General features: G+C 35.6%; 1 protein-coding gene across 1 annotated transcript; it reads right to left on the bottom strand.

Moving 5' to 3' along the window:
• Positions 1–14,962: 14,962 nt before the first annotated feature.
• Positions 14,963–27,513, bottom strand: LOC135839623 (lipoprotein lipase-like). Its single transcript, XM_065355731.1, has 9 exons — positions 27,366–27,513; positions 27,086–27,251; positions 23,657–23,837; positions 23,424–23,530; positions 16,649–16,788; positions 16,404–16,538; positions 16,161–16,325; positions 15,396–15,504; positions 14,963–15,285 (listed from the first exon to the last, which is right to left on the bottom strand). The coding sequence occupies exons 1-9, from the start codon at positions 27,427–27,429 to the stop codon at positions 15,093–15,095; spliced, it is 1,260 nt and encodes a 419-aa protein (XP_065211803.1). The 5' UTR covers positions 27,430–27,513; the 3' UTR covers positions 14,963–15,092.

Below are 27,513 nucleotides of genomic sequence, written 5' to 3'. Positions count from 1 at the left end.
ACGGGAACAGCAGCAGCGGCGGCTTGAGCAGCTGGTTCATTTTTATCAGCTAATGGAGCTGTTTGTACCGATTCTTCGGCATTATTGTCGGTAACCTTATCGACCTGCATCGACTCGTCGATTGATTGAGTTGCCGTTGCTGATGGAGCAAACGTTGAACTCAAAGTGGCAGTGGTGACGTCAGTTGAAGTCGACGTAGAACTCGAGTCATTTTCACCGAGAGATAACGTCGATGGTCGATTTTGCGGTGGAATAAGATCGAGTAGGTTGAGATCAGCCATAAGAGAGTTCTGACGGAGAGTTGCTAAAATACTCTCTACTGATGGATCAGCTTCGTTGGGTTTCGGCTGTTGAATTTTAAACGTCTTTGACTCAGGAAACCGAAAACCAACGGTTTTCTTTTCGCCGGTACTGTCTTCCTCAGTGTAGCTCAATTTCTTCGCCGGTGGTAGACCTTCGTCGGGGCTCTTCAGTGCACTCTTGAGAGGAGCTGGTAATCGAGTAAGCGACACTGATAGATTTTCGAATTCGGTCGAATGCGAAGTTCTAGCTGCGTTATCGAAAGATGATGTTGATAAGTGACGATTCGTTTGGTTCAATACATCGATGTTTTCTTCAAATACATCGTCACTACCGCCGTCGGAAACGTTGATGATTTCCTCTCCTTCAGTTAGATCGATCGTTGTTTCACTCGAGTTTATTGCGATTGGTTTGGATTGTTCTTCGATGTGCACAAACGAGAAAACGGCGGGAGGAAGAATCAGATCGTTCTCTGAAAACGCTCGACGAATCATCGTGCTTAATTTCGGTCGTTGAACTGGAGTCGGAGGAGCGGGCGATATCGGTCGAGAGAGAGTCTCCATTTGTTCAAATAAGAACTCTGTTAGACCTTCTACCTCGACGGCGATACGAGATGGTAAATCACGTATATTCGGCGTCTCCTTCGGAATGAGGCACCTCTTGCAAGGAGATAGGCGGTCAGCGGTGAAAATCGCTAGGAGATATTCGCGGATATATAATTCCACTCGCTGAATCTCCGATTCCATTATGTTTCGAGACAAAGACGCAGGTAGATCGAGTGCTGAAACGGAAATCTCGATGATCTCGGCGATCGGACATCGGACGTTTTGTTTCTTGATCGTGAGAGTGTCTTCTTGATCGTTTCGGATTACAAATACTCGAGTGTCTAGATCTTCAGCTGAGAATGTTTTCTTTAAATTCTCAGGACTCGAGTTAATGATCGGGTGTATGTGGCTCTGGCGACAGGTCGCGTACAAATCATTCTGTGAACATTTTAAAACCATACACGAAAATAGATTAGAGTAATTCTAAGAGAGGCTTTAAACTTTTTACATGCTATGAAAGAATTATAACTAAAAATAAATTAGAAAATAAAAGAGAGACAGACATAGAAGGCCTAGACGAGTAGACAAAGGCTCCTATTCTATCGGCGGTTGAACAGTGTCATCGGTGGCTGGATTGTATTTACGAAGATGACGGATATTTTCTCGAATAATATATCCTGGATTTTTTTCATCTTCGAGTTCGTAAACGTTGATGAAAGGCTTTGTGATGACTTTATATGGGCCTTTCCATTGGTGTGATAGTTTCGCAGCTACTCCTTTCTCTTTCGATGATACTGGTCTATTTTTTACAAACACTCGTTCGCCAATATCCAATATCACAGGTTTATGAACTTTATGGAAATAGGCTTGTCGACGTTCATGATTCTTTTTCTGGTTTTCGAGTATTCGCTGGTTGATATCGAGTGGTAATTTTCGTTGTTTAATTATATCAACTAATGAATCGGGTACTAATCGTTTACGTACTGCTTCATAGGGAATGCAACCTGTTACAGTGCTTTCGGTATAATTCAATTTACGCTCGATATCTGGTAAAATACGACACCAGGATTTTTGTTTATCAGCGATATACTTTCTCATACTCGAACCAATAGTGCTCATTATTCTTTCGGCAGGGTTACTATTCGGAGTATACCTTGATGTATACCGAATTTGAACTCCCCTTTTTAGCCAAAATTTTCTCCAATACCGAGAGGAAAATTGTGGACCATTATCGCTGAGTACTATTTTCGGTAATCCAAACTCGTTAATCCAAAGAATCATACGTTCGAGTATATTTGCTGAAGTCACGACTTTTAATGGGTATAATTTGACGAATTTGGTAAAATGATCTTCGATCACGAACACAGTATCGACGCCAGCTGTACTACTTGGAATTGGTCCAAAATTATCCAAACACAAAATCTCGTTGAAACGTTCAGAAGCGAGTGTTTGGATTGGGCCATACAATCGAGTTGTTGATCTCATTGAAATTTGGCATGAGATACAATCATTCACAAATTGGCAAACTTGCGTTGTTAAACCAGGCCAATCAAAATGTCTTCGAATAATGCGAATCAATCGAGTAATTCCAACATGACCGTATTCATAATGATAGTGTTGAATTAGTTCTCGTTGTAAACTTTTTGGAATAAATATTCGCCATTCTTGATCATTGTGATTCTGATAAATAACCAAATCCAATTTTTTATCAACTCGAGTACGTTCAGGGTATTTCTTGATACAAGCTTGTACTATTTCATCATTATTCTGGATTGATCGAAGTCGTCGAAATTCGGTAAATAAACACTTTGGTGTTTTGTAATCGAACAGAAAAATGGTGAAATTTTTGTCGTTTTCGGTAATGTTGAAAGTATACCTAGACAAAAAATCTGCAATCGAGTTATCAGCTCCAGCGATATGTTGAATATCTATTCTGAAGTTGTCTAAATACAGCAACCATTTCATGATCCGATTAGGCAAGAGTTCATTTTTCTTCAGGTATGTTACCGCAATGTTATCAGTGTATAAATGAACTTTATTTCCGGCCAAAAGATAGTAATTTTTGGCGAGAAGATGGATAATTGCCAAAAGTTCGAGTTCCATTATGGAATAGGATTTTTCATAGCCTTTTAACACTCGAGAAGTAAATGCAATCGGCATCATAAGGTCTTTATCGTTCTTGCGATTCGGTTGCATTACTACACCAGCGATAGCTTTCGTAGAAGCGTCGGTGTAAATGTAAAATGGCTTTTTGAAGTCAGGATAGGTCAATAGTGTTTCATTTGCAAGTTCTTTTTTAAGCAATTCGAAATGTTTGATATTTTCTTCTGTCCATACTATTGCACCTTTTCCAACCGTAGTCAATTCGTAAAGAGGAGCACACAGCACGCTGATTCTAGCCATATATTCTCGGTAGTACTGAAACATACCGAGAAATTGCTGGAGGCTCTTTACGTCTTTTGGCAATTCGAAATTTAAAATTGGCTCAATCTTTTCGGGATCCACTTGGACACCCTCATCGGAGAATATCATTCCAAGGTATTTTATTCGAGTTTTACACCATTGGGTTTTCCGAAGATTGAGTGTCATTCCAGCCGCTTTCACCTTTTCGAGGAAAATACGAATATGTTCGAGGTGTTCTTCGATAGTTTTCGAGTAGATAATGACGTCATCGACGTACACACCGGTGAAATCTTCACAACCACGTAACACCAATCAAAGAGCATAAACAAAAGCAGCCAAACTATCTTCGGTACCGAAACCTACAACCGTCATAACGAGAGGAATACCATCGATGGTGAATGATAGAACGCATTGTTGATCCTCAGCTAATTTTATTTGGAGGAAACCATTATTGAAGTCAAAAATCGAAAAATACTTCATGTCCTTAAACTTCATCCGCATGTTGTTAATATTTGGCGGTTCAGTCGAGTGTCTGAGAATGTATTCATTTAATGGTCTTCCATCCAAACATATACGAACTTTTCCACCTCCTTTATCTACATAGACGAGACCTAACTTATAAGGTGATTGTCTTTCAACCACTTTTCCTTCTTTTTTCCATTTTCTTATAATTTCATGGACACCGTCTTCGTAGCGATGGGGAATAGGTCGAGATTTACACCATACTTTATGTGGAGGGGGAAGTTCGTTACCTACGAAAGCGAATCTATGTTCGTAACAACGTACCTTTATTTTTACTCGAGAGTTCTGTACCCTCGACAGCTTCTTCTATTTTATACAGCAGCTCGGTACAGATGACATAGGAGGGATTCTCACTGATTGAAAATATCTCTTCAGGTTTTGTAGACGTGATATACTGGACTTCTTGTAAAGGATATTGTTTCGGATCCTTTAGTAACTCGAAATTCATCACGTTTTTCTCTGAATCGTTATAATGAATCTTGAATGTTTTATTCTGAAGAGCTGTTATCGTTGGATCGGTAAGCTCGATGTAATTCTTTGACGTGTGAATTACTAACTCGAATGATCTCATTAAATTACGTCCCAAAATCAACGATGTATTCAGGTCTTTGACGATAAATGCTTGAATATTGAACACGCTTTTGTTAGGTTTTTGTGTTGGAAAACTCATCGGTACGTATGCCATTTTCGTGATTTTTGGATGAGCTTTGGTAGCAGCTAGCGAAAACTTTTGACCCATACCGTCAGCTTTAACTTCGCTTTTCTTCAGTTCGGGGTAAGCTGCAACGATTCGCTCGTATACACTCTCATTCATAAGTACATGAGAGCATCCATTGTCAATTAATGCGTCGACGTCAATTTTACCAAATTGAACTTTTATTTTCGGCGACACGTCTTTATTCGAGTATTCAATATCGACTGGATCGAGTACGTCGAGAATACTATGGTTGAGATTGAATACAACTGGTTCATCGGTTTTACCGTACATGCTATCGAGTTTCTCGTCTTTCTTCGAATCTTTATAAGGTTGTGTTTTGAAAATGTTAACTCCGCAATATTTCTTGAAAAAACTGCACAACTCGTAGTCCAATTTGTTCAAATTGAAGATTTCCCAACTTGCATAATCTGGTTTCGATCCCGGTGATGCACCATTAGGCTTGTAGAATTCTTTTTTGATATCGTAAAGAATAGCACCATCTGACGTATATTTGAACCATTTTTTTTCAGTTGGTACAAGCTCATTGCGTTTCACAAAAGGAGAGAATGCATTCCAAAAAAGACAATTGTCTTGTTTCGTTGCAGTGAAATAAATCTTCTCATTCACTTCTTCGAGATTCTTCCAATAATCGAGACTTATATTGGGAAAATTCACAGGAGCTATCAACGCAAATACGATATTTTTAATTCGATAAATATCTCGTAGCGTAACGACTAATTTTTTCAATTCATTTTGAAACTGAGAGCTATCAAAATTCTTGAACATTGATTCTTGAAGTCCAAGATGGATTAACGCATGTTCAGTACCAAAAGGTATGTCAAAGGTGTTTTCTTCTAATAATTGATTCACCTTTTTTGCCGTCAATTTATCACTAACTAATGAGTATTCGGCATGATCGGCGATATTCTTAAATTCGTGATACCTCAGAAATTTATACATGACGTTACTTCCAATATATGCAATTCCATCACAGAAAAGATACATTTTTTCTTTATTCGGAATATTAGGTACGACTGGAGGAATTACTGGAGCTTCTTTGTTGTGTACTATAGCAGCTTCAAAGGTCGGCTGGTCGGAATTAGAGGTAACACTGCGACCTTCGGTGTTACCTAATTCAAGTTTAAATCTTCGAGTGAAATGGAAATATCGCAAACAGAAAATTCCTCAAAATTCGGTGGATTTTTTCGATCATATGGTTGAAGGTTATGGTTCATATCCACATAATGAACGGTGAGACCAGGTTCATCGAAATTAATCTCATTTGCACTCGCCACTTTAGTAAATTGAGCTCTTCCATTTCGATCAAAACGTTTCAGGATTTGACCTTTATCGAATTTTGTAAAAGGATTTTCTTTCTTCGGAGGAGCGTTCGATCGATTTTCACCGGAACTGTTGCTTTTACTCGAGTTGGAATCTGATTTCGAATTTGATGATGATTTTGATGATGAAGGTGATTTCACTTTATCTATCAATGGTTTCGCAACTTGGTTATAATACGATTTAGCATTGACGCTTCTTTTATTCGCTGTTCCAGAATTTTCCATTTCAGTAATCGCTTCGATAATTTCTTCGATCGTATCAGTTGGCTCGGTTTCTTTGAAAATTTCGCGATATTCTTTACCAATTTTTTCGGTCAATACTTGTGCAACCCATTTTGGTGTAACCGAAGTATTCCATCGCATTCTTCTCAGCCAAAAAGTGCAGAAATCAACCACACTCTGATGTTCGTTTTTCACTTCTTTTTTAAATTCTTCGATATCGAGTTGGTGATTCATGATAGTGGAAAATTGCTTAACTAATTTTATTGCGTTTAAATGCCACGGTTCGTCGATCTGTAACGCTTTTTTATAATTGATCAGCTCGGTATGTTCGAGAAAATAATCAAGACAAAGGTTATATTCTTGATTAGTTTTGACCAATTGACGGATTTCGTTCTCGAATTCGATGAGAAATTCTTCGACTGTTCGGTAATCATCACCAGCTTTCCATTTCGTAACTCGAGCTCCTTCGCAGATTTGTTTTACATTCTTTTTACTGCCAGTGTTGTCAGTACTCGAGAATTGGACAGGTGAAATGACCAATAGTGATCGACAGTCTTCAATTGGAAAAACTAACTGTTCATTTTTTGCTTTTAAATGAAAATGTCGTTGTGGAATGGTTAAACATGATGGTTGAGGAACAAAATCACGACTTCCGTCACCTCCACCACGACTTTGCCTCGAATGAATCGCAAATTGCTTGGCAATATTTTCCGATAACGTTTCATTATTTATCTCGATAACATCCATTAATAAAGCAGCTGTTACTCCGCTAGGACCTGGACCAGTTCCATCTGACGTGGAAGCAGCAGTTGTGTTAGCGAGAGACATACGCTTGGTGACTTTCGTTTGTAGCTCTTCGTTTTTCTTTTTAATCGCCGCATTCTCGGCCAATAATCGTTCATAATCTTCTTGAGTGAACGACATTGTAGGTATCGGTTGGTTTTCTTCTTCGTCGAATACGTCAACTTCTTCGATTGGTATTTCTACTTTTATACCAGCAACGTCGTCGTCAGTTGAATCGAATGTCTTAGGAACTTTATCACGAAAACGGGATTCCTTAAAGAAACCTTCTGGAAATCGAGGTGATCGTAAATAATAGAGAGGAGTTGGTCGAAATAATTTCGCTCGTCGACGCTCTTTTTTCTCTTCTGGATCTAACTCGAGTGAAGAAGATGAATCAGAATCGAAATTGTCGAATTGTCTTGATGTCTCGTTCAATCGATCTCGAATACCGCTTAACTCGTTGTCAATCGAATCGTCAGCTTCTTGATCAGGATTTTCGAGTTCGTTCAAATCGTCGAGAGAGATTTCGAGTGCAATATTACTGCTATCGATAAAACTGATAACAGCTGGATCGTGAAAATGAGCACTCTCAGATGACTCGTTGAGTTCAATATCAGGTTCGTTTGAATTATTCACTGTTGAATAAGCTTGATTATTAAACACTCGAGTTACCATATGGCAATGTTGAGTCAGCATTATGGTCCCTAACTATCTAAAAAATCCCTAACTAAGGATCCCTAGATTCCCTACAGACCAAGGTAATGATCTCACAAGTAACACAACTAACACTAAATCGTTTGAAAACACTTGATTATGCATGAGAAAACCAAAGAAGAGTACATACCCACGCAGGCGCCAGGTTGCGTAATTACAACCAATTTTGGCATATCAAATATTTTCAAAACGAAACACAATACATATAAGAAGAATCAAAACAATGGTAAACAAAATAACTAGATCTAATTTTACCTCAAAGGAAGCCATAATCGAAAATAAACAAACGAGATAATATTCCAATATGCTAATCAGCTACGTATTCGGCTGGAACATCAAAATACTCGAAATACGACAAGCTCACGAATCTTTCGAACTTCACTTCACATACGAAAGTTTATTAAATCATTAAATAGAAAGCTCGAATAAAAATACGATCGCAATAATCGAATCTATTTTAGCAAAAAGTAAAAATACCGCACTAAAAAACCATACGCAAAACGCAAACTACTCGAGAGATGTTTACAGTACGAAGGAAAAGATAATACTCAAACCGAATGCGTTTCAGATTGCGATCGAAGACTCGACTAGAAAGATAAGAGAATAACAAAATGGCGATCTACAAAAATAATACAATAGCTAGAAACTACGACGAACGTTTCCTAGAAATTTTGTTCAGCCCGATGCCGATTCTTCTACACTAACACAAACACATATCTTTTTGTATTTTTTATTAATTTTCTTAGAAAAACACGCATCTTAATTCTAAAGGCATAAGCTGAATATGTGGATATCCAGACATATGCGGGAAAGGGGGAAGGAAATTTAGCGGCCTTTATCAAAAACCTATCCTAGCCGAAGCTTTACATAGTACCATTCGTAAAACTAGTTGCAACATGTTTTATTATACGTTAAAAGTACTCGATCATTTTTCTGGTACTCGGAGGTCTTGATGCAATTACTCGATGTCGTTATCTCGTTGATGGTGGTACATTTCATTACATGTACTATACCAGAACGACTAGTACAATTCGAAGCTGGTTTCTTCGTGTATTTAAAATATGCTTTCTAACAAACTGTTCCCTAAGTGAAGTAGGTACCTACTACCTATTCGATACCTACTCACAGGCGGACCGTACTTCTCATCAGGCGAAAGCATAGCACAATAGATAACGCGCTCGAGTTACTATTCTAACGGCCATATTTTATTGGTTGAAAGAAATCTTCGTGTCCAACATGAAACACATGTGTAAAGTGGAATTTTGACACGAAATTTTCTGAAGATGAATTTTGAATAATTAATACCTAAACTCATTAAGCCCTAGCCCCACGTTGGGCGCCAATTTTTATATTATGTGGTGTAGGAATTGGGAATAAGAGAGAATTTTTTAAACTAGGGACAAATAATGAGAAGATAGGTATTAGGAAATTTTATGATTAGGAAATATTGGGATGGGTTTGGATTAGGATAAGACAAACCTACCTAACCACATAATACAAAAATGCTCTATTTTAATTCAAATACACGAAGATCTGTTTCAACCAATACTCAATCGAAAGAAAGGGATTTTATTTACAAGGTAGGTAGAACCTACATCATACATAATCTTAGTTGGAACGTATCCCAGTGTGAAAATAAACTCGAAAAGTAAATTGAATTTACATACATTTCTAGACATTGCAAGCAAGTCGAAATAGTTGGAAATCTACTAAATCTATACCTAGATTATTCAGATTGAATCACTGTATTAAATCCTTACCTAGATTATTCAGATGAATTCTAACTACTTTACCATTAACCTAATCATTACCTTGACCATATCAATCGTAGTTGGACTGAATCTATTCATAGATTATATCGTAGCCCTATACTTTGAAATAAGAACCTAAATGCTGACCAACATATTGGCTAGAGGATTTACCTCAGCCCTGCTGGTAACTCGACCAGGAAACTTACTCCATTAGAATTGATGTCCAATTAATTAGTGAAATAAATTCATAGCAACACAAAATAACACTCGCGTTACCGAAGAAATTATATCATTTTAATAAGTTCAATTTTAAACAAAATACTCGAATTCAGTCATGTAATGACTGGTAAATTTAAAGATAAAAAATTACAGAAAAAAAATACGAACGCACGTTCTTAATCGAGTGGAAAAAACATACTGAAGAATAGGTAGGTATTACCTATTGTCATAATCACTCGAGTTTCCCACCATAGATTTTAACCTTGAAATGGGCTCATTGAATTTATGTACCAAGTTTTGCCTAACTATTTCTATTCAGGCTCGTCTATAGCACACTGTAAGTAGGGTAATGTGATAAATTCTTCTAAACTTATACCTACATGCGCTCATAGGATCCCTAAAATAACTGGAAGGATCCCCCTGACTATCCTATGATAATACGATCAGATCATTCGTTCCCACTAGATGATCTATTCTTTTGATGAACATTTTCTAAGCACAAAGTTGCTTTGGCGAGCCACAAATTTTACTTGGTCTTGTAACTCCGCGGTAACTTGTTCCTCGTCAAAACGATGATGTGTCAGCTATATCGACACAATGAATATGTGAGAACAAATGAGGTTCTCCCCTGCTTGTTCTTTTTTATGTTTTACCCACCTTCAGTGTGGTAATTAGTGTTTCTCTGAACGTTTTAATTAATTATTATTAAATACGGTTCTTTTGAATACACTTAGATTTTCTGGACATCGAAAGTATTTCTCGTCTATACATCGAGCCTATAGATAGACGTTCCTACCTACGCACCTAGTTTTGGTCAGTGCATCAGAAGAGGTAGGAAAAATGCATAGTGTCCAAGTAAGTCTAAGGTAATTAATTATAGATAGATCATAATTAATTGAGATGGATAAAATGAGTAATTATACACTTAGTATTAGTGGCTGTATAGGAGATACTTATTTTATCTCAGACAAAAGACATAGTTTCACCATGTTTTAGTTAGATTAGGGTAGCAAAAGTAGCACGTAATTGGTAACTGCAACAATCATTCCAATATTAAAACCTGATAAAAGCCCAAATCTTGCATTTGAAAAAATGGTTATTAAACGTCTTAATTGGTATATTGATTCCTCAAACTCTCTTAGCATTTATTAGAGTGGTTTCAGAAAGACAAGATCCACCCTAGACCACCTCTTTAGTTTAGTCTCCAAAAAAGAGATTAGTTCAGCCTTCTAGAATAATGAAAGTGTTCTTTCAGTCTTTTTTGATCTTGAAAAGGCATTTGATAAAGCCTGGCGTTATAAAATTCTCCAAAAATTGCATTCCATTGGAATTAGAGGACATTTGGCCTACTTTATTCGAAATTTCTTAACAAATCGTACTTTTAGAGTGAGAGTTAACAATACATACTCAGAAGTTTTTGAAATTGAAAACTGAGTCCCCCAAGGTTCAGTTCTTAGCACAGTTTTATTTATACTTTTGATTGATGACATTTCCAATGTTGTTTCTAGACCCATTTCTCTGAGAATCTTTGCTGATGATATAAACATTTCCTTTTGTTCAAATAATATTCAACTAGCTCTTCATGTAATCCAAGAAACCCTTGAAAAAATTGAATCATGGACAGATTCTAATGGTCTAACCTTCTCAGAATCAAAAACCCACTGTATACTTTTCACCAAAAAAAAAAAAAGATTCCTGCAGATCTCATTCTCAACTTCAAAGGACATTCTTTAGAATTCAAAACCACTACTAAATTTCTTGGCTCAACTTTTGATAGAAAACTAAATCGGACTGCTTATTTCCTAAAAGTAAAATCAGATCTCATGAAACGCCTAAATCTGTTGAAAATAATCAAAAATACTAAGTATAATCCATCTTGCAAACTCCTACATTCACTTGTATAAATCTATAATTTGCAGTAAAATTGAGTATGGAAGCCCATGTTTTGCAAATATCTCAAATAAAACTTCAAATATCCTAATAGTCCAGGAGAATTAGCATTTCATGTGGAAAAGTCGGATAACAAGCTGAATTTTGGTATAGGGGGGTTTTTTGATGCGCTGAACACGAATTTTGGGTGTCCAGGTGAATCCGGTGTACGCTTCCCCCTTTTTTGTGGACCTTTTGCCCCCCAATTTTGGTTTTTGGCGTATCACTCCGAAAGTATGCATTTTAACGAAAAATTCATTTTATGTTTTTTGTTCTCCTCTAAATTCCGCGTCGAATGAGGGGTCAGCGAAATTTCCAACCCCAAGGGGGGTGGTGCTAGAACCATTCAAAGAAGGGGGTTCCTGAAAAATACATAATGGCTATAGGGGCCTAAGAGGGGTGAAATGGTCCCCAAAAGCGTTTGAGTTGATATTAGCATGGAAGATGGGTACCATTGAGAAACTTCCGCGTGAAAAATTTCAGATCCACGCCACCTCCCCATTTTTGGGAACCCCCTTTTCTGAAATTTCAATAACACTTTTCTCAGCCCCATTTCAACCGATTTTGAAAATTTTTCAGTATGTTATGTATATCCTTAGTAGGTATCCCCACAAAAATTTTCAACCCCCTCCCCTCATATTTACTCCTCAAAATGATGTAAAAATGTGTCTTAGGGTGGTTGGGGGTAAAATGAGAATTTTGGGGGTAAATATGAGGGGAGGGGGTTGAAAATTTTTGTGGGGATACCTACTAAGGATATACATAACATACTGAAAAATTTTCAAAATCGGTTGAAATGGGGCTGAGAAAAGTGTTATTGAAATTTCAGAAAAGGGGGTTCCCAAAAATGGGGAGGTGGCGTGGATCTGAAATTTTTCACGCGGAAGTTTCTCAATGGTACCCATCTTCCATGCTAATATCAACTCAAACGCTTTTGGGGACCATTTCACCCCTCTTAGGCCCCTATAGCCATTATGTATTTTTCAGGAACCCCCTTCTTTGAATGGTTCTAGCACCACCCCCCTTGGGGTTGGAAATTTCGCTGACCCCTCATTCGACGCGGAATTTAGAGGAGAACAAAAAACATAAAATGAATTTTTCGTTAAAATGCATACTTTCGGAGTGATACGCCAAAAACCAAAATTGGGGGGCAAAAGGTCCACAAAAAAGGGGGAAGCGTACACCGGATTCACCCGGACACCCAAAATTCGTGTTCAGCGCATCAAAAAACCCCCCTATACCAAAATTCAGCTTGTTATCCGACTTTTCCACATGACCCCATTTTTTTAGCTAATTCTCCTGGACTATAAAAACAATTCAAAACTCAGCCCTAAGGATCTGTATAGGAGCTCTCTATTCCTCTCCAATAGATAGCATTTATTGTGAGGCAGCAGAATTACCCCCAGATTTTAGAAGAAGTCTCATACCAAACAAATTCATCTCAAATGCATCCACCAACCCTTCCTATCCACTCCAAAACTCAATCAACCCACCAAGCCCCCAACATTCTGATCATATAGAAGGACCCATTTCTAATTTCATCACAATGTTGAATGATCTTCAAATCAATCCTAAAACTCTCATCCAAAAACCAATATTATACCCCCTTGGCTTCTAAAGCCTCCTCAAGTCAATCTACAGCTTATCAACTACTCAAAAAATAGCCACTCTCCATTAGTAATAAAACAGAACTATCTTGAACTCTTATCAGAATACAAAAAATTCAATCTTTGCAGATGGATCAAAAATACCAACACTTCACTCAGGATATACCTAATATGCCTACTCTAAAAATGATAGAATTTCAAATTTTAAAATCCATAACTGTTCTTCAATCTACACTGCCGAACTCGCAGCTATTTTCTACTGTCTCTGTGATATACTCACTTATGAATCAGAAAATAAGTCCTTCTTAATTCAAAGTGATTCCCTCAGCTCACTAACTGCTATCCAAAATCTTTTGTCTGATCACCTTCCAATTCAAAATATTCATAAAACTCTATTTGACGTACAAAAGTCAAACTTCTTCATACAGTTTATGTAATGTATGTACCCACTACCCAGCCACGTTGGAATCTTAGGAAATGAAATTGTAGATATTAATGCGAAATCTGCCACCACCCTTTCTCCCCTTACATTTATCGCAGCTGACGACCTCAAATCTATCTTCACCCAAAGCACACTTAAGAAATGGCAAAACTTTTTGTCCCTCCAAACCACAAACAAGCTCTTTAGCCTCTTTCAACATAAAAAACCAGTCCATCTTTGGAAAAATCTCTGCTACTTAAACAGACTTGGAGAAATCATTATAATCAGATTGAGAATTGGCCACACAAAAATCACACACAATCACCTCTATGAAAAGGCCCCAAAACCACACATGTCTGCAGTTTTGCCTGTCAGAACTTATATCTGTCCAACTCTTACTATTTCACTGTCCCTCCTTACATCAGCACAGACTATCCCTACAAATAGATGAAATATCCCTATTCATACCAGACGACCCTTCCGAAATTAAAAAATTCTTAGACCTAATTAAAAAACTTGACCCTACCAACTCTATTTAAATCTCACACGACGGGTGTAATAATCAAGTACGAGTAATTACAAACATCCCAAAAAAAAATTCCAAGGTCCAGTTTTTTTTTCCACAAAAATTCTTGTTATTTAGCAGAATAATTTCTAAAAAAGTCTTTTGCTGGAAACTACCAATATATCATCACTGATTGGTTAAATGTTTCCAAAAACTCCTGGTTTTTGTCAAAAATTATCAGAATTTCTTGCTTTTCCAAAAATTGACTATCACTTTTCAGCAAAATTGTCAAGAATTGTCGTTTTTTGGGAAAAATTTTCTGAAATTTTCACTTTTATCCAAAATTTTGCTGTTTTGATAAGAACGGCGATAAAGTATCATTTCTTGCCAATAATTGCCGAGGAATTTCCTGCTTTTTGCTGTAATATTGTCAAATTCATGCTTTGACAATCTCACTTTTTAGTAGCCAAATTCTTGCTAAAAAATTCAACATTTTTTCAAGACTTCAAAAAGCTTGATCTGTTTTTAACAAGTGTTCTGAAGTCTCGCCTTTTTGCCTGAAAATGGCAAAAAATAGTTCTTCTTCTTGCTAAAATTATCAAAGTCTCGGATTTTTGTTTTGTTTGTTAAAAATTATTTTGATCGCTTAAATTCTCATTTTGTTGCCAAAAATTGCCAGAAAGTTTCGATTTCCTTCCATCTTCCAGAAAGTCACGTCTAGCTGTTTAAACTTAGAAATCAGAACGTATCAGTTTAAATTTATTCGATTTAAGAATAGAATTGTGCTATTTTGGGAAACTCGATTCCCTTTTCGAGTGCCTCGATGGTCTGAAATTTGTGCTTATGAAACCTAATCCCCCCCCCCCGTACTTCAAAACGGATTAAAAACCAGAAAATTTTGAGTTGTGGATCATTTCTTTGTTCGTGGAAAACTGCGCATAAAATAAGTACGAAAAATGCAACAAAATAATATAGGATAGGAAAAATGTTGAAAATCGTCGAAATGTCATAAAAACAGGTTTAAATTGATTGGAAATTTATAAAACATTGTGAAAATTGAGCAAAGTATCGCAAAAATGCTCAATCGTAAAAAATAATAATAATAAAAAATAATAGTAGAAACATTTTAAAAAATTAATGGAATCGTGAAAGAACCGAAACATTTTCAATAATATTGATTCTTTTATCCATGTTGATCACAGTCGGCTTTGGAGGAGCATGCGGGCAAAACCGGTACGAGCTGTTTGTATCTGCGTAAACTTTTAGTCCTCTGATTGTCGAATAGTCAAGTGTGGTAAATGTATCCAATCCCAGTACTCTTTGTTTTCTGCGTTTTGAGAGCGTAAAAATTTTTCACATTGTAAAAATGCGAGGAAAATTCACTACTAAGTTTAGTAGGTAAATGCAATTGGAATTTTAAAACAGTTCAAAATTTACCCAAATTCTTCTAACGATCTTCCTGTGAATTTACAACGTGGGTCAATGACTGCTTCGATAAAATACTCTACAGCTCTGCCGTGAGAACATAGGCTGACTTTCAACGACTCTACAAAATAAAAAAATTGATAAAATATGAAAAAAATCGATACTTAATCACTTTTTGAAGAAAAAACAAAAAAATCTTCGATTCTCTAAAACTATGTAAGTATTAAGGTGGACGCGAAAAAATAGTCCGGATTTTCACCAACATCATCAGAACTCTTCATTTTGGGTTAATCATGATCGAAAATCGATTCATTTTCAATTTTCGATTTCGTCATATGATTGATTACGCTAATGTTTTGTTCAATCTTCGATATTTCACGCGAAATTTTAACCCTTTCGTATAGGTCGCATGTAAACGCAGACTGAAAATACTTGAGAAATGATTCGTACAATTTTTTTTGCTGAAAATGTTTATGAAATGCCAAAAAAATTTTATGGTGATTTTCGTTTTTATCGCAAAATTTTAACCCTAATGAAAAAATTTCAAAACACGATTTTAGATCGACACAGAATCTCAAAAATACTTTTATTTGGGACTGCTTCATCTTTAACCACGATTTTGCAAGAATGCTCCCGCTTTGAGGCCCTGTATCTCCCCGCCAGGGACACCTTGGGGCTAAAATTTGTTGTGTGTAACTGTCAACTGAAAATTGAGGTCTCTGTCAAATTTGGTCAGAATCCGCCGACTTTTTCTTGTCGCGATCTACTTGAACTTACCAAAAATTCGGTTCAACACACGATGTCTACTTTTCGGATCTACATTAAGAGGAAGCGCTCCTGCTCGGTTCAAAAGATGTCTAACGCTTTCTCCTGGAGTTTTTTTACATCCTGGTTGATTGTTTATTGTGCGATCGAGGTTATTCATGTAAAAATCAACAGTACCTAGAGAAATGAAATTTTTCAGCGATGTATACGAATTCGTTGGAAATGTTTTCCGAGTAGTAACCGTTAATAGTATACCAAAAGCTCTCGGATCACCGAAACCGTTTACATATCCATCCGTGTGTATTACATCCGTGAGTTGGGCTTCTTTATTGCCATTTCCATTGCCATAGTAGTCTTCATATTCATATTCGAATTGGAATGGATCTAAACCTGTGGTAAACAATTTTTTTTCAAATGATACAAATTACAGCTCAACGCTGTTCTCTGTTGAATTCGTAGATGTGTGCAAACATTTGGAAAAAAAAGGAAGAAGAAATTACAAGTAAGCCTGTATATGGGGAAGTGTAACGATCGTAATCTCCAGACGACCTTTCTGCCGATATGAGCTCCTAATCCATGACCAATGATATGTACACTGATCTGACGCTCATTGGCAAGAGGAAGAATCCGTCTGAGAAAGCTGAAAACAAACAGAAGGGGGAAAAGTGGCAAAAAGTTACTCGCTTACATTGAAATAATATAAAAACTACATATTTTTGTGAATTCGTTTATGAATCAAATAAGTATGCACCTAGATCGAAGTACCTGTACCTATGTTATATCTGATGGGTAATCCCAGGTAAAAATGATGCCGTTGTCCTAGAATAGTATACTTTATCTAAAGACCGTGGATCAACTTTGATCGAGAAGTTACAACGTAATCGATTTTTTTTAAAATTTATTTGTGAAAAACAAAATAATTTTCAAAATTTTCGAGTTGGTGTTTTGGAATAAGTAATTGAAACTTTGAATTTTCTTTCGGATGATTTAATTTTGATTTTTTTTTAATAAGGATTTTTTGAAAAATATGGTACCTATTGATTTTTTTATTTTTGAAAGAATTTGAAAAATAGTTAATCTTGGGAATATACTTAATCAAGATTTTTTGAAAAATTCCCAAAAAAAATCAAATTGAAGTGTAATGGTATTTTATCCTACTAGTAAAGTCAAATCACTTTATTTCACTAGTTGAATAACATATTTTATTCTACTAGTAGGATAAAATCATTTTTTAATGACTTTTTCCATTTTACCGACTTTTCGCACGAAAAGTGAAGGTATTGTATTTGTCATGAAGGTTCGGGATTTGGGTGGGGGTGGGTTTTCTTGACGTTTTGGAGTGTGCTGATCACGATAAGACGTATGGCACCAAACGAGATAAGTTTATATATATATATAGCCGCATACAGGTAAACTCATAACGTTTTGTATAAACAGCAATCTCAAGACCCCTCTATAACTTCGTTGCTGTGCATACGCTCGACGCGTCACCCCATAGGCCTGATAGTACTCGATGTTAGGCCGCGTTATATTCGTTAACTTGATTTTTGGGTGACCTGTGGAGAGGTATCTCATTGCCGAAACATCAATTTTTCAGAAAAGCTTTTTTTTTAAAGTCCCTTACGTCTCTGTTTTTCGCAAATGCTTTTTTAACAAAGCATCCTACAGAAAAATAACCAGCTCTGAGCAGAAAGGAAATTTAATTCTCTACAATTTCCTTTATTGCATTTTTTTCCTAGGGTACATACTTTTCCCATAAAATCAATGTTTAGATTGAAAAACACGAAAATTTGGACCTGTATAATCAACTTAAAATTAAAATTCAGCAGTCAAAAATTTATTTTAGACGATTTTTGACCACGCCATGTGAAAGAGGACATCTTCAACCACCAAAATCACCAAAAAGAACGTAAAAAACGTAAAAAATGATTCTTGGCAATAAAAACCTTTTCCTCATATCCTCATACCTGTTAATTAGGCTATGTACTCATTTGAAAATTGAGTCAAAAGTGAAATTGTGTAAACAGCAATCTCACGTCCCTGCTCAAACTTTGCCAGTAGACTCCCCACACCTTGTAGATTCATATGGCACCTCATCGAAAAGTCACGTCCTAAAAAGGTTACGAGTTTGTCAAAACGTTATGAGTTTGCTGGTTAATCTATAAAAAAGTTACGAGTTTACCCCCTAGAATATTTATACATATGTATGTATATATTTATTTATTTATATATCAATTTATGTACAAATTTGTGTCACGCTGAACTCAAAAGCTCCGAACTTTAAGTCGAAACTGATGATGGCAAAATATTGCTGTGATACTGAACTAGAGAAATTTTTAATTTGGTCGAAATCGATTCAGCCGTTTACGAGATATGAACGTTTAAGTGTGTTTCAACGTTATGGATAAGCTGAAATATTTGTAAACCCTTATATCTCGAAAATGGCTCCTTCCCAACAAACTGATGTGGTGGTTAGGGTGTGTAGGTTGAAGATTGGTGCGCCGGAGGTCGGGAGAGCGAATCCCGCGCGAGTCAAGAGATGAAAATTTTTCGTCGATTTTTTTTACTGATTTTTTTAAAATTTCATCCTTTTGATTTTTTTAATATTACCTTAATAATTTTTTGCAATCAAAAATCAAAATTTTTCAAAATTTCTAGTATTGGAATCGCGAATTGCAAATCAATAGTTATTTTTGGCGAATAACTGGTTGTAATACTCGTTTAAAAAAAACGTAAAGTTTTTGGTGAATAGCTAGTAACTTTTGATAATTTTTTTTTGGTATATTAAGTACCTAAATAATTTTTTTGCAATCAAAAATCAAAATTTTTCAAAATTTCTAGTATTGGAATCGCGAATTGCAAGTCAATAGTTATTTTTGGCGAATAACTGGTAATTTTTGTTTTAAAAAAACGTAAAGTTTTTGGTAATTGGCCAGTAAATTTTGATAATTTTTTTTTGGTAAATTAATAGTAATTTTCAGTAAATAAAATAATTAGTTATTTTTGGTGAATTACTTGTAATTTTTGGTAAAAAACGCATAACTAGCTGATTACAGGTAACTTTTGATAATTTTTTTGAAATAAATTACTGGTGCTGTTTGGTAATTGTACCGGTAGTTTTTAGTAAATTACCAATGATTTTTGGTAAATTACCAGTATTTTTTGGTAAATTACTCGTAATTCTTGGTTGGTAAATTTCTGGTAATTCTTGGTTGGTAAATTACTAGTAATTCTTCGTTGGTAAATTACTGGTAATTCTTGGTTGGTAATTTACTGGTAATTCTTGGTAAATTAAATTTCTGGTAATTCTTGGTTGGTAAATTGCCAGTATTTTTTGGTAAATTACTCGTAAGTCTTAGTTGGTAAATTTCTGGTAATTCTTCGTTGGTAAATTACTGGTAATTCTTGGTTGGTAATTTACTGGTAATTCTTGGTAAATTACCAGTACCAGCAATTCTTAGTAAATTACCCGTAATTTTTTGTAAATTACCAATGTGTGCTAGGGAAAAGTCGGTTGATCTTGCGTGCTGCGCAAGATTTTTTTTAAACTTGCAAAATTGTTAATTTTTGGAATATTGAATCAAATTTTTTGAAATTTTTCAAATCAACTTGAAGTGAAAAATTATTGATTTTTTTTCCGATAAAGGAATGAATTTTTCTGTGGCGATTTTGAGTAGATTTTTTTTTATTCAAAACACATTTTTTTGTGGCGAGCGAGTTTTTGTGTTGATCTTAGGTGAATTTTTTTGCAGAAACTTTGAATGGATTTTCTGTGGTGATGTTGAATTAATATTTTTTATACCTACCTAGTGATTAGGAATATGTGTTTTTGGGGGTGAACCTGTGACATAGTGCATCTTGCCTTCACCCTGTAGGATGATGTTTGAAGTATTCGGTAACGTGTAATTTATAGCTTTATGACAGGTCATTAAACCCTTCTTGCTATTTCAAACATGGCGGCTTTAGCGGCACACATCAAAGGAATGATTTTGCGCCAAAAGTCACACGAGAGTATAAATAGGGGTGTTTTGGCGCTAAGTCTTCACTTGATGTTGAACCTGCAGTAAAATGGCGTCTCGTCATAGTAATGTACATTGTACAGTGAACAGTCGCGATTAATTCGATTGCTTCCGATGATGATTAAAAGCCTCCTTTGCGAGTATTAAAGTAAGGTGCACCGGGGGAAGTCAGAATTCGGGGTAAGTTAGAAAACTTGCTCTAGCACCTAGAGGTTTATATCTGGCGAACAGGCGAAGTGCCACTAAAGGTGACTTGAGGGTATACTACCCCTACTTCATCACGGCATAAAAATTTTCGCGATTCAGTTTCATTTCACATGTCTTTGGTTCAATCGTATTTTGTTGTTGTTTTGAACTTGTTTTGAATTTGTTCTAAAATACAGACTTTCTATTTCTTAGTTTTTCGCATATAGCGGACGAACCGTGCGTCCTAGTGAAAATCTGATGAGAGTAATCTCAAAGAGAATTAAATTCTCTACAATTTTGTTTATTATATGCAATTTTTCTAGGACGCTCCATTTGTGATCTACGCCTCGGCAAAGGTTAGCCTGTTCTGACTTCCTCCAATTGGGGGAAGTCAGAACAGTTTATATTTTATTCCACTGAGTGAAAGCTACTGTGTCAATCGCGCTCAAATTTTCACCACAGGTTAAGAACCCTTATGGGAACCTACATAATAAATTTTATCCATATTGGTTCATGGGAGTAACAGCTGGTCAACGTTGAAATTGCGAAAAATCATTCTGACTTGCCCCGGTGCACCTTAATTTGTTTTTAATAATAATTCGATTCGATAGTCGATAATTAGTGAATCTTTTTGATTATTGGGAATGTAACCGGTCATTACCCAATAAGGCAAAGTATGTACTTCTTTTGGTTAAGAATTCCATGCTGTCTTAGTATTAGTAGAGCCCTTGAAAGAATGGAGAACATGAACAGTGTTCTATGGGTGCTGAAATGCTTTCATTTTTCCAAATTAATCAACTACATAGATTAATTGGTGAGCATACTCGTACACCAATGACCATGCTAATTTCGATGTGAATGTTGACCCATCCACTTCCATCACTTTTGGATGCCACATGTCAATGTGAATTTCGACCCTGTGTCGAGCTAATTGTCAATGTAATTGTCGACTGATGTTGATCTGCATTTGTATTGACAATTGGCTCAACACAGGGTCAAAATTCACATTGACATGGGACATCCAAAAGTGACTGATGTGGATGGATCGACATTCACATCAACATTTATGTCGACCTCCTGCTTCATAAAATTATAATATTTGAGTTTAAAAATTTAAATTTTTTTCCAAAAATGATTTCTTCTGATGTGGCTACTGCTCGTGCTGAAAACAGCATCAATGCAAAGTCCACTTCTGAAGAAGTACAGCCGAATAGTCTGTATAATCTAAAAGATTAACAGAAATTCCTTATATCAAAGATGGTGCAATACTTTATCTAAGAGTACTAAACTAATCCATTTTCATGTCGACATGTCGATGTTAATGTTGATGTGAAATTTGACATCAACAAATACATCCACAATATCAACATCATATCATCTACAACTCCAAACTGTGGAAAAGTGTATAATTTCATCAATGCCCTAAGAAATTTGTTTTCCGTTTTCCTCATCGAACAAGATCATATTTTTGAATGTTTACTAAACTTTAATTCTGAAAAATTGGTCGACATAGTTGTAGATGTAAATTTCGAGCATCAAATTTTGCATCTACATATCTAGATGGCATGTCAAGGTATCAGAAATAATGAGAAAATTTCAAAAATTTTCATTTACCTGTCTTTTGTACAGACAGAAGATTCCTACAACATAATTAATTGATCACTTTTCCATCATTATGTTGGATAAAAACGTAGTTGATGCAAATGTCGACGTCGACAATTGTTGTGTGGGTAGATACATATAGGTACCTAACTAGAGATGTAGAATCCTATCTTATTATTTTAGTGGTTTGATTACATAACTTGATTAAGTATGTATTTAATTAGGTATTAGATATTACACTTGTGATGATTTCACTTAGGCGAATTGTCACGAGTTAATATATAGCTGCATAATATTTACTAGTCTAGTGATGTAATTATTCTGCCTTAATAAGGAGCTCTGGCAACAATTTGTATTGAAAGGTCCAAGTTGTGCTTTTGTATAACAACGTATTAATAAATTCTCTAAATTGTTGTATTGAATGAATCTATTTGAGGAGCGATATTCCAAAACGCCCTATGTCCATTTTAAAAAATTAATTTTTAGTCTGGTAAATTGGCTATTTAGGCGGGTTTAAAACTTTATTTGGATGGATTTATGATGTTAGGAGTATAGCTATACACTTCATCCACCAGATACCACTAAAAAAAATTCAATAAAAATGGACAAAGTGCATTTTGGAACACTTTTTATTTTTAAAAACGCAATTCGAAAAAAATGCACTAAGGGCGTTTTGGAATATCGCTCCTCTTTATTTCTTCACAACATAGTAGGTACATATGTGTAGTTTCGATTATTTGATTAAGTCTAGTCTCATGTTCTGAACTATCTTGGCAATTTAGGAGAATAATTCCACCCTTAGGGAATTATTCATAATCTCACCACATAAGGAAGGGATTCTTGTCTCCTTCTTCTTTATATCCCATTCATAAAGATCTAAACTATATCACATGGTTTAATTTCAATTTGTAAGGTGTTTTTGTGCGGTGATTTCGTTTTTTTTTTTCAATTTTCAATTTTTTATTTGTGGTGAGTAAATATTTCAAAGTAGTTTTTGTGGTGGTGCTGAAATTAAAATCATTTTTTGGTTGAGGTGAGAAGTGGGGAAGGGAGGGGGGGTATTGCGAATCGTATTTGAGATAACATTTTTTTACGGATTTATTTTCGAATCAGGCGCAGACTGGGTCGATTGGGTGGTCTCTGAGGGATGCACCGCGAACAGGGCGTTCAAAATTATATCCCCTCTCCCTTGAGAATCGTTATTGTCCCGTTTTTTCTCAGGTTCGGATACTTGAATGCAAGTTGTGCAATTGATTTTTGTTTTTACCTTTTTATTCAATTTCGCAATAATCAATTACCTACATAATTATAACTACAACCTGACAGGAACAAAACTAGAGTTTTTTTTTTTTAAATTATTTGTTTTTTTGGGAGAGGGGGGCGTGCAGCGGATAAGATAATTTATGGCCGATACAACCGAATCTGAATGCATTATACATTAATCAAATTCTATGAATAAAATTCTTACATGGCTAGCATATTCGCGGTTTCGCCTGCGTTCAGTACTGCTGCCTTGTATTTTAAAGTCTGAGCTCCTTCTCTCCAATCGACCGCAAACACCTCGGTTCTGGGTTGCTGAAAATGATGCCATAATCAATACGCGACTTTGTAAGTACCTAGGTGGTACTTTTAAATTTACTGGTCGAGTGAGAAACTACGCAGCGCAGAACGAAAATGCTGGTTATGATTAAAGAATTTTACATGATGTCTAATTGCATCTCCTAGAGTCGAATGCCATGCAGGAGAACTATTTGCTTCATCTAAAAATCCGTGTATGATAACAACTAAGTGATCAAACGATGCTTGTAGACGGGATTTTATACCACGAATTTTGTCATCGGTAACTTGGGTTAGGAGATATGGTGATCCGTCGTAACGATTTCTAAACATACAAATTTTAACATTACACCTACGTATTTTGATATAACCCTTTGAGACTCGAGAACAATCTGACGGATGAAAATTGAAAAATTTCATTATATGTTATGGGAAGGAGCATAACTTCGTTAAGCAGTTTAAAAAAAAAAAAAATGAGGTTTACTCAAAATTTTATTTTGAAATTTATAGGAAATGCTCAAAATGGGTATTTTTTTATCCTGATTTTCAAAATAAAGTTTTGATGTAGGGATACGAAAATTTTCCAAAAAATTTCGCTAGGTAATACGAACATGAACATTAGAAAATTTTGAATAATATATTATTATGTCAGAAATTTTTGAATCCAAAACCCAAAACTTTGAGAAAAAATAAAAAATGATTTTCTGCACAAAGTTTTGACAATTACTTACAAAAGTGGGAGTGATATAATTTTCAAATCAAAAACATTTTTTGGTCCAATGACGGTATGTATCCGAATGTACCAATTAGTGGTTATCAGTAGAACTATGGGGGTAAAAACTGTATCTGAATGTCCGTTGCAAAATGACCGCGAATGTCCCAAAAAGTGTATCTGAATGTCCGTTTGGATTTTTGCGCTTACAGGGGTTTCTAAAGTAGGTACTTCTGTTTAATATAATGTAGGTAGTTCAAACATTTTTCCTTGGCAACTATTTCGCATTAATTAATATGCTAAATTGTAGAAAGATATCATTCCTGAAACTGGGGAAATATTTTGTAAGGCAGAAGTGCCAAAATTTGAAAAAATAGTTGAATCGGTGGGAACGGAAAGGTAACAAGTCACATTTTTGTAAAAAATTTTTTTCACGGATATAGGGGTTTCAAAGTACGGCGGATCGACTGGTGATGTCAGATTTCCGCAAAACTGCCGGGAAAGTGGTATTTGGGAGCAGAAAAAGGGCGGATCCGCATTTATGACTTTTTTGTAAAATTTTTTTGATTCCTTGAAAAATTACTAACATTTTTGAGAAGACCATTTTTTGAAATTTAAGTTAATCTCTGAACTGAAAAATGATGAAAAAATTAACAACTTCGGCAAAAAGTCTTAGAACTCAAGGAGTTTTTGGTCAATTTAAACGAGATAGCAGTCTAAATGATGTACTTAGATGTAGAATCAAGCCCCATTCGTGCCCGAGCAATTTTAAAAGAAATTTTGTCGATTGGGTGCAGAAAGGGTCTAAGTCCCATTTGTTTAGGCAGCAACAGCGCCGGCGCACCTGAATATTTTTTTTTCTAAACAGAGCTGAAAATTGTGTCTTGGGGTCCTCTTTCAATGACCTTAAGCATGTTTACCAAAAATTTTTGATTTTCAAATAAATCAGTTTTTTGTTATTCCTGAAAAGTGCGAAAATGGACTTAGCCCCTTTCCGTTCCCACCGATTCAGTTATAAACTTACCTAGCTGTAAAATTGTTTTAATTTTTCGAAATTGGAAAAGAACTTTCAGGTTTACGTTTTGAAAACATGGAGATTATTAAAATGAATCGTACTAGCCTATAGGCAAATGTTACGTTAGACCTATTAGAGAAAAGGTATACCTACAGTACCTAATAGTCATGAAATGATCTACTCGTAATTGTTAGGTCAAGAAAGATATTTTAGAATTTTCTTCAGTTCTCAATCCAGATTAATTATAGGCACATACTGTTTAAAAAAAATTTTTTTCATCCCTCCCCTTGTTCTTGGACTATAAGAACATTTCAGTTTTAGCCAGAGGAATGTCATATTTTGTGTGATTTTACGTTAGATTTGAAAAATATGAGTGGAGATTACTTTGGCTAAAAAATTGAGGTGTGTCCAAATTCGAGAAACCTCACAAATCGACTTGGAAGGCTGGAAAATTTGCATGTGCAGGGGCTTCGACTTTTCAGCTGTGAAAAAGTAGATTTTTGTGACCTTCTCAATGTTTTTTTGCCTGATTTTCCTGAAGTAAAAAAAACAATAAGGCTTAGGCTATACAGTCGATCATAATTCCAGGATTGGGAGTGGGGCCTCTCACAAATCTGTTTTGGAGTTTCATGAGCCCGTCTTCATCGACCTTATGCTTATCTAGGTATTTTTATGCTACATGCAATTAGGTGGTCCTTAACTACATGGTAAAAAAAATGTGCGATTTTTTCCGCTCCCACCCCTTAAAGTGGTAACCTCTGGTGAGAAAAAATTCCCTATTTTTAATTTTTTCCATTTTCAAAAAATTCGGGCTGCATTGGGCCCCTCAATTTTCAAAAATTTTAAAAAACCAATTCAAAGAAAAATTTTTAAAATTTCAAAATTTCGAGTTCCATCGTCTCTAAAAGGTGCCTTTTGAGTGAAATAGACTCTCACGACGAGTTTAGCCCCCTCCCATGAAAACCAAGCTGACCCTCCAGAATAGCTGAGGTGCCGTCCGCTTGGTTTTCACAGGAGGGGGCTAAAATCGTCATGACAGCCGATTTTACTCAAAAGGGACCTTTTAGAGACGATGGAACTCAAAATTTTGAAATTTTGAAAATTTTTCTTTGAATTAGATTTTTTTTTCAAATTTTCGAAAATTGAGGGGCCCACCGCGGCTCGATTTTTTCGAAAATGGAAAAAATAAAAAACAGGGAATTATTTTCTCACCAGAGATTACCACTTTAGGGGGTGGGAGCGGAAAAAATCCCAACTTCAAAAATAAGGACCACCCTCACATGCAAGGTACTCGTAGCCTATGTATGTATAGTTGTACTTTCCATTGGCTTCCATATTCGTCAAAACCTAGATATGTTTGGGAATCTCTAATCATACAAGTTTTTTTTTTCTTCGAACATTAGCGGTCATTTCGCTTCGGACATTCGGATACAGTTTTTACCCCCTATGGTTCTATTGTATTCTACTAATCAGTACATTAGGATATGCGGCAAAAAATGAAGAGATTTGATGATGAAAATTTTTATTTGAAAAAAAAAATAATAAAAAAAAATTATTTTGGAAGTTGAGTTTCATGGTGGTTTCATTAAAAGTATAATTTTTTCGTAAAAATGAGATTCTATAAATTTTGAAAAATTTTCACATATGACTAAAATGTAGAAGTTCAAAGAATCTATAATGTGAAAGCTCACTCACAATTTTTTTTTTGAAAAATCTACTTAACGAAGTTATACTCCTTCCTATTATAATGAAATTTTTCAATTTTCATCCGTCAGATTCTTCTCGGGTCTCAAAGGGTTTAAAGTCTAGAAGTATTCAGGTACATAGATATTTAGAACGTACTCACTCTTTATCGCGCAATCGGTTTACAAAAACTTTTGCCTGTCCGTCCCTGTCCGGTTTGGTATTGTTGATTATAAATTCGGAATCAGTTATTCGGTATTGCCACCTTGCGTAGTCGGATTGGTAGTCCGCGTCGGCGGTTCTTATTTCAATGAAACTTTGCATCATCACTGAAAACATTGTACATACACAGAAAATTTATAATTTTCTATTTATTCGAACAGAAGATAATTGTACATACTAAAACACGAGCCTCTCGTATGTAACACATAGATACAACTTACCTGCAAAGCCAAAGAGAACTTTTAAACCATTAAACCCGATATTCATTTTGATTTTAAAATTCATCTGAAATTCGAGTCAACTTCCAGGCGAACAACGAATGAATAACCATTTTTTCATTCCGTAGCTCAGTTTTAAGACTCGTCGCGT

Source organism: Planococcus citri, chromosome 3 (assembly GCF_950023065.1).
Source record: "Planococcus citri chromosome 3, ihPlaCitr1.1, whole genome shotgun sequence".
In the NCBI taxonomy this organism is placed as follows: Eukaryota; Metazoa; Arthropoda; class Insecta; order Hemiptera; family Pseudococcidae; genus Planococcus; species Planococcus citri.
Note: the sequence above shows the minus strand (reverse complement) of the source record. Positions and strands in the feature narration are given on the sequence as shown.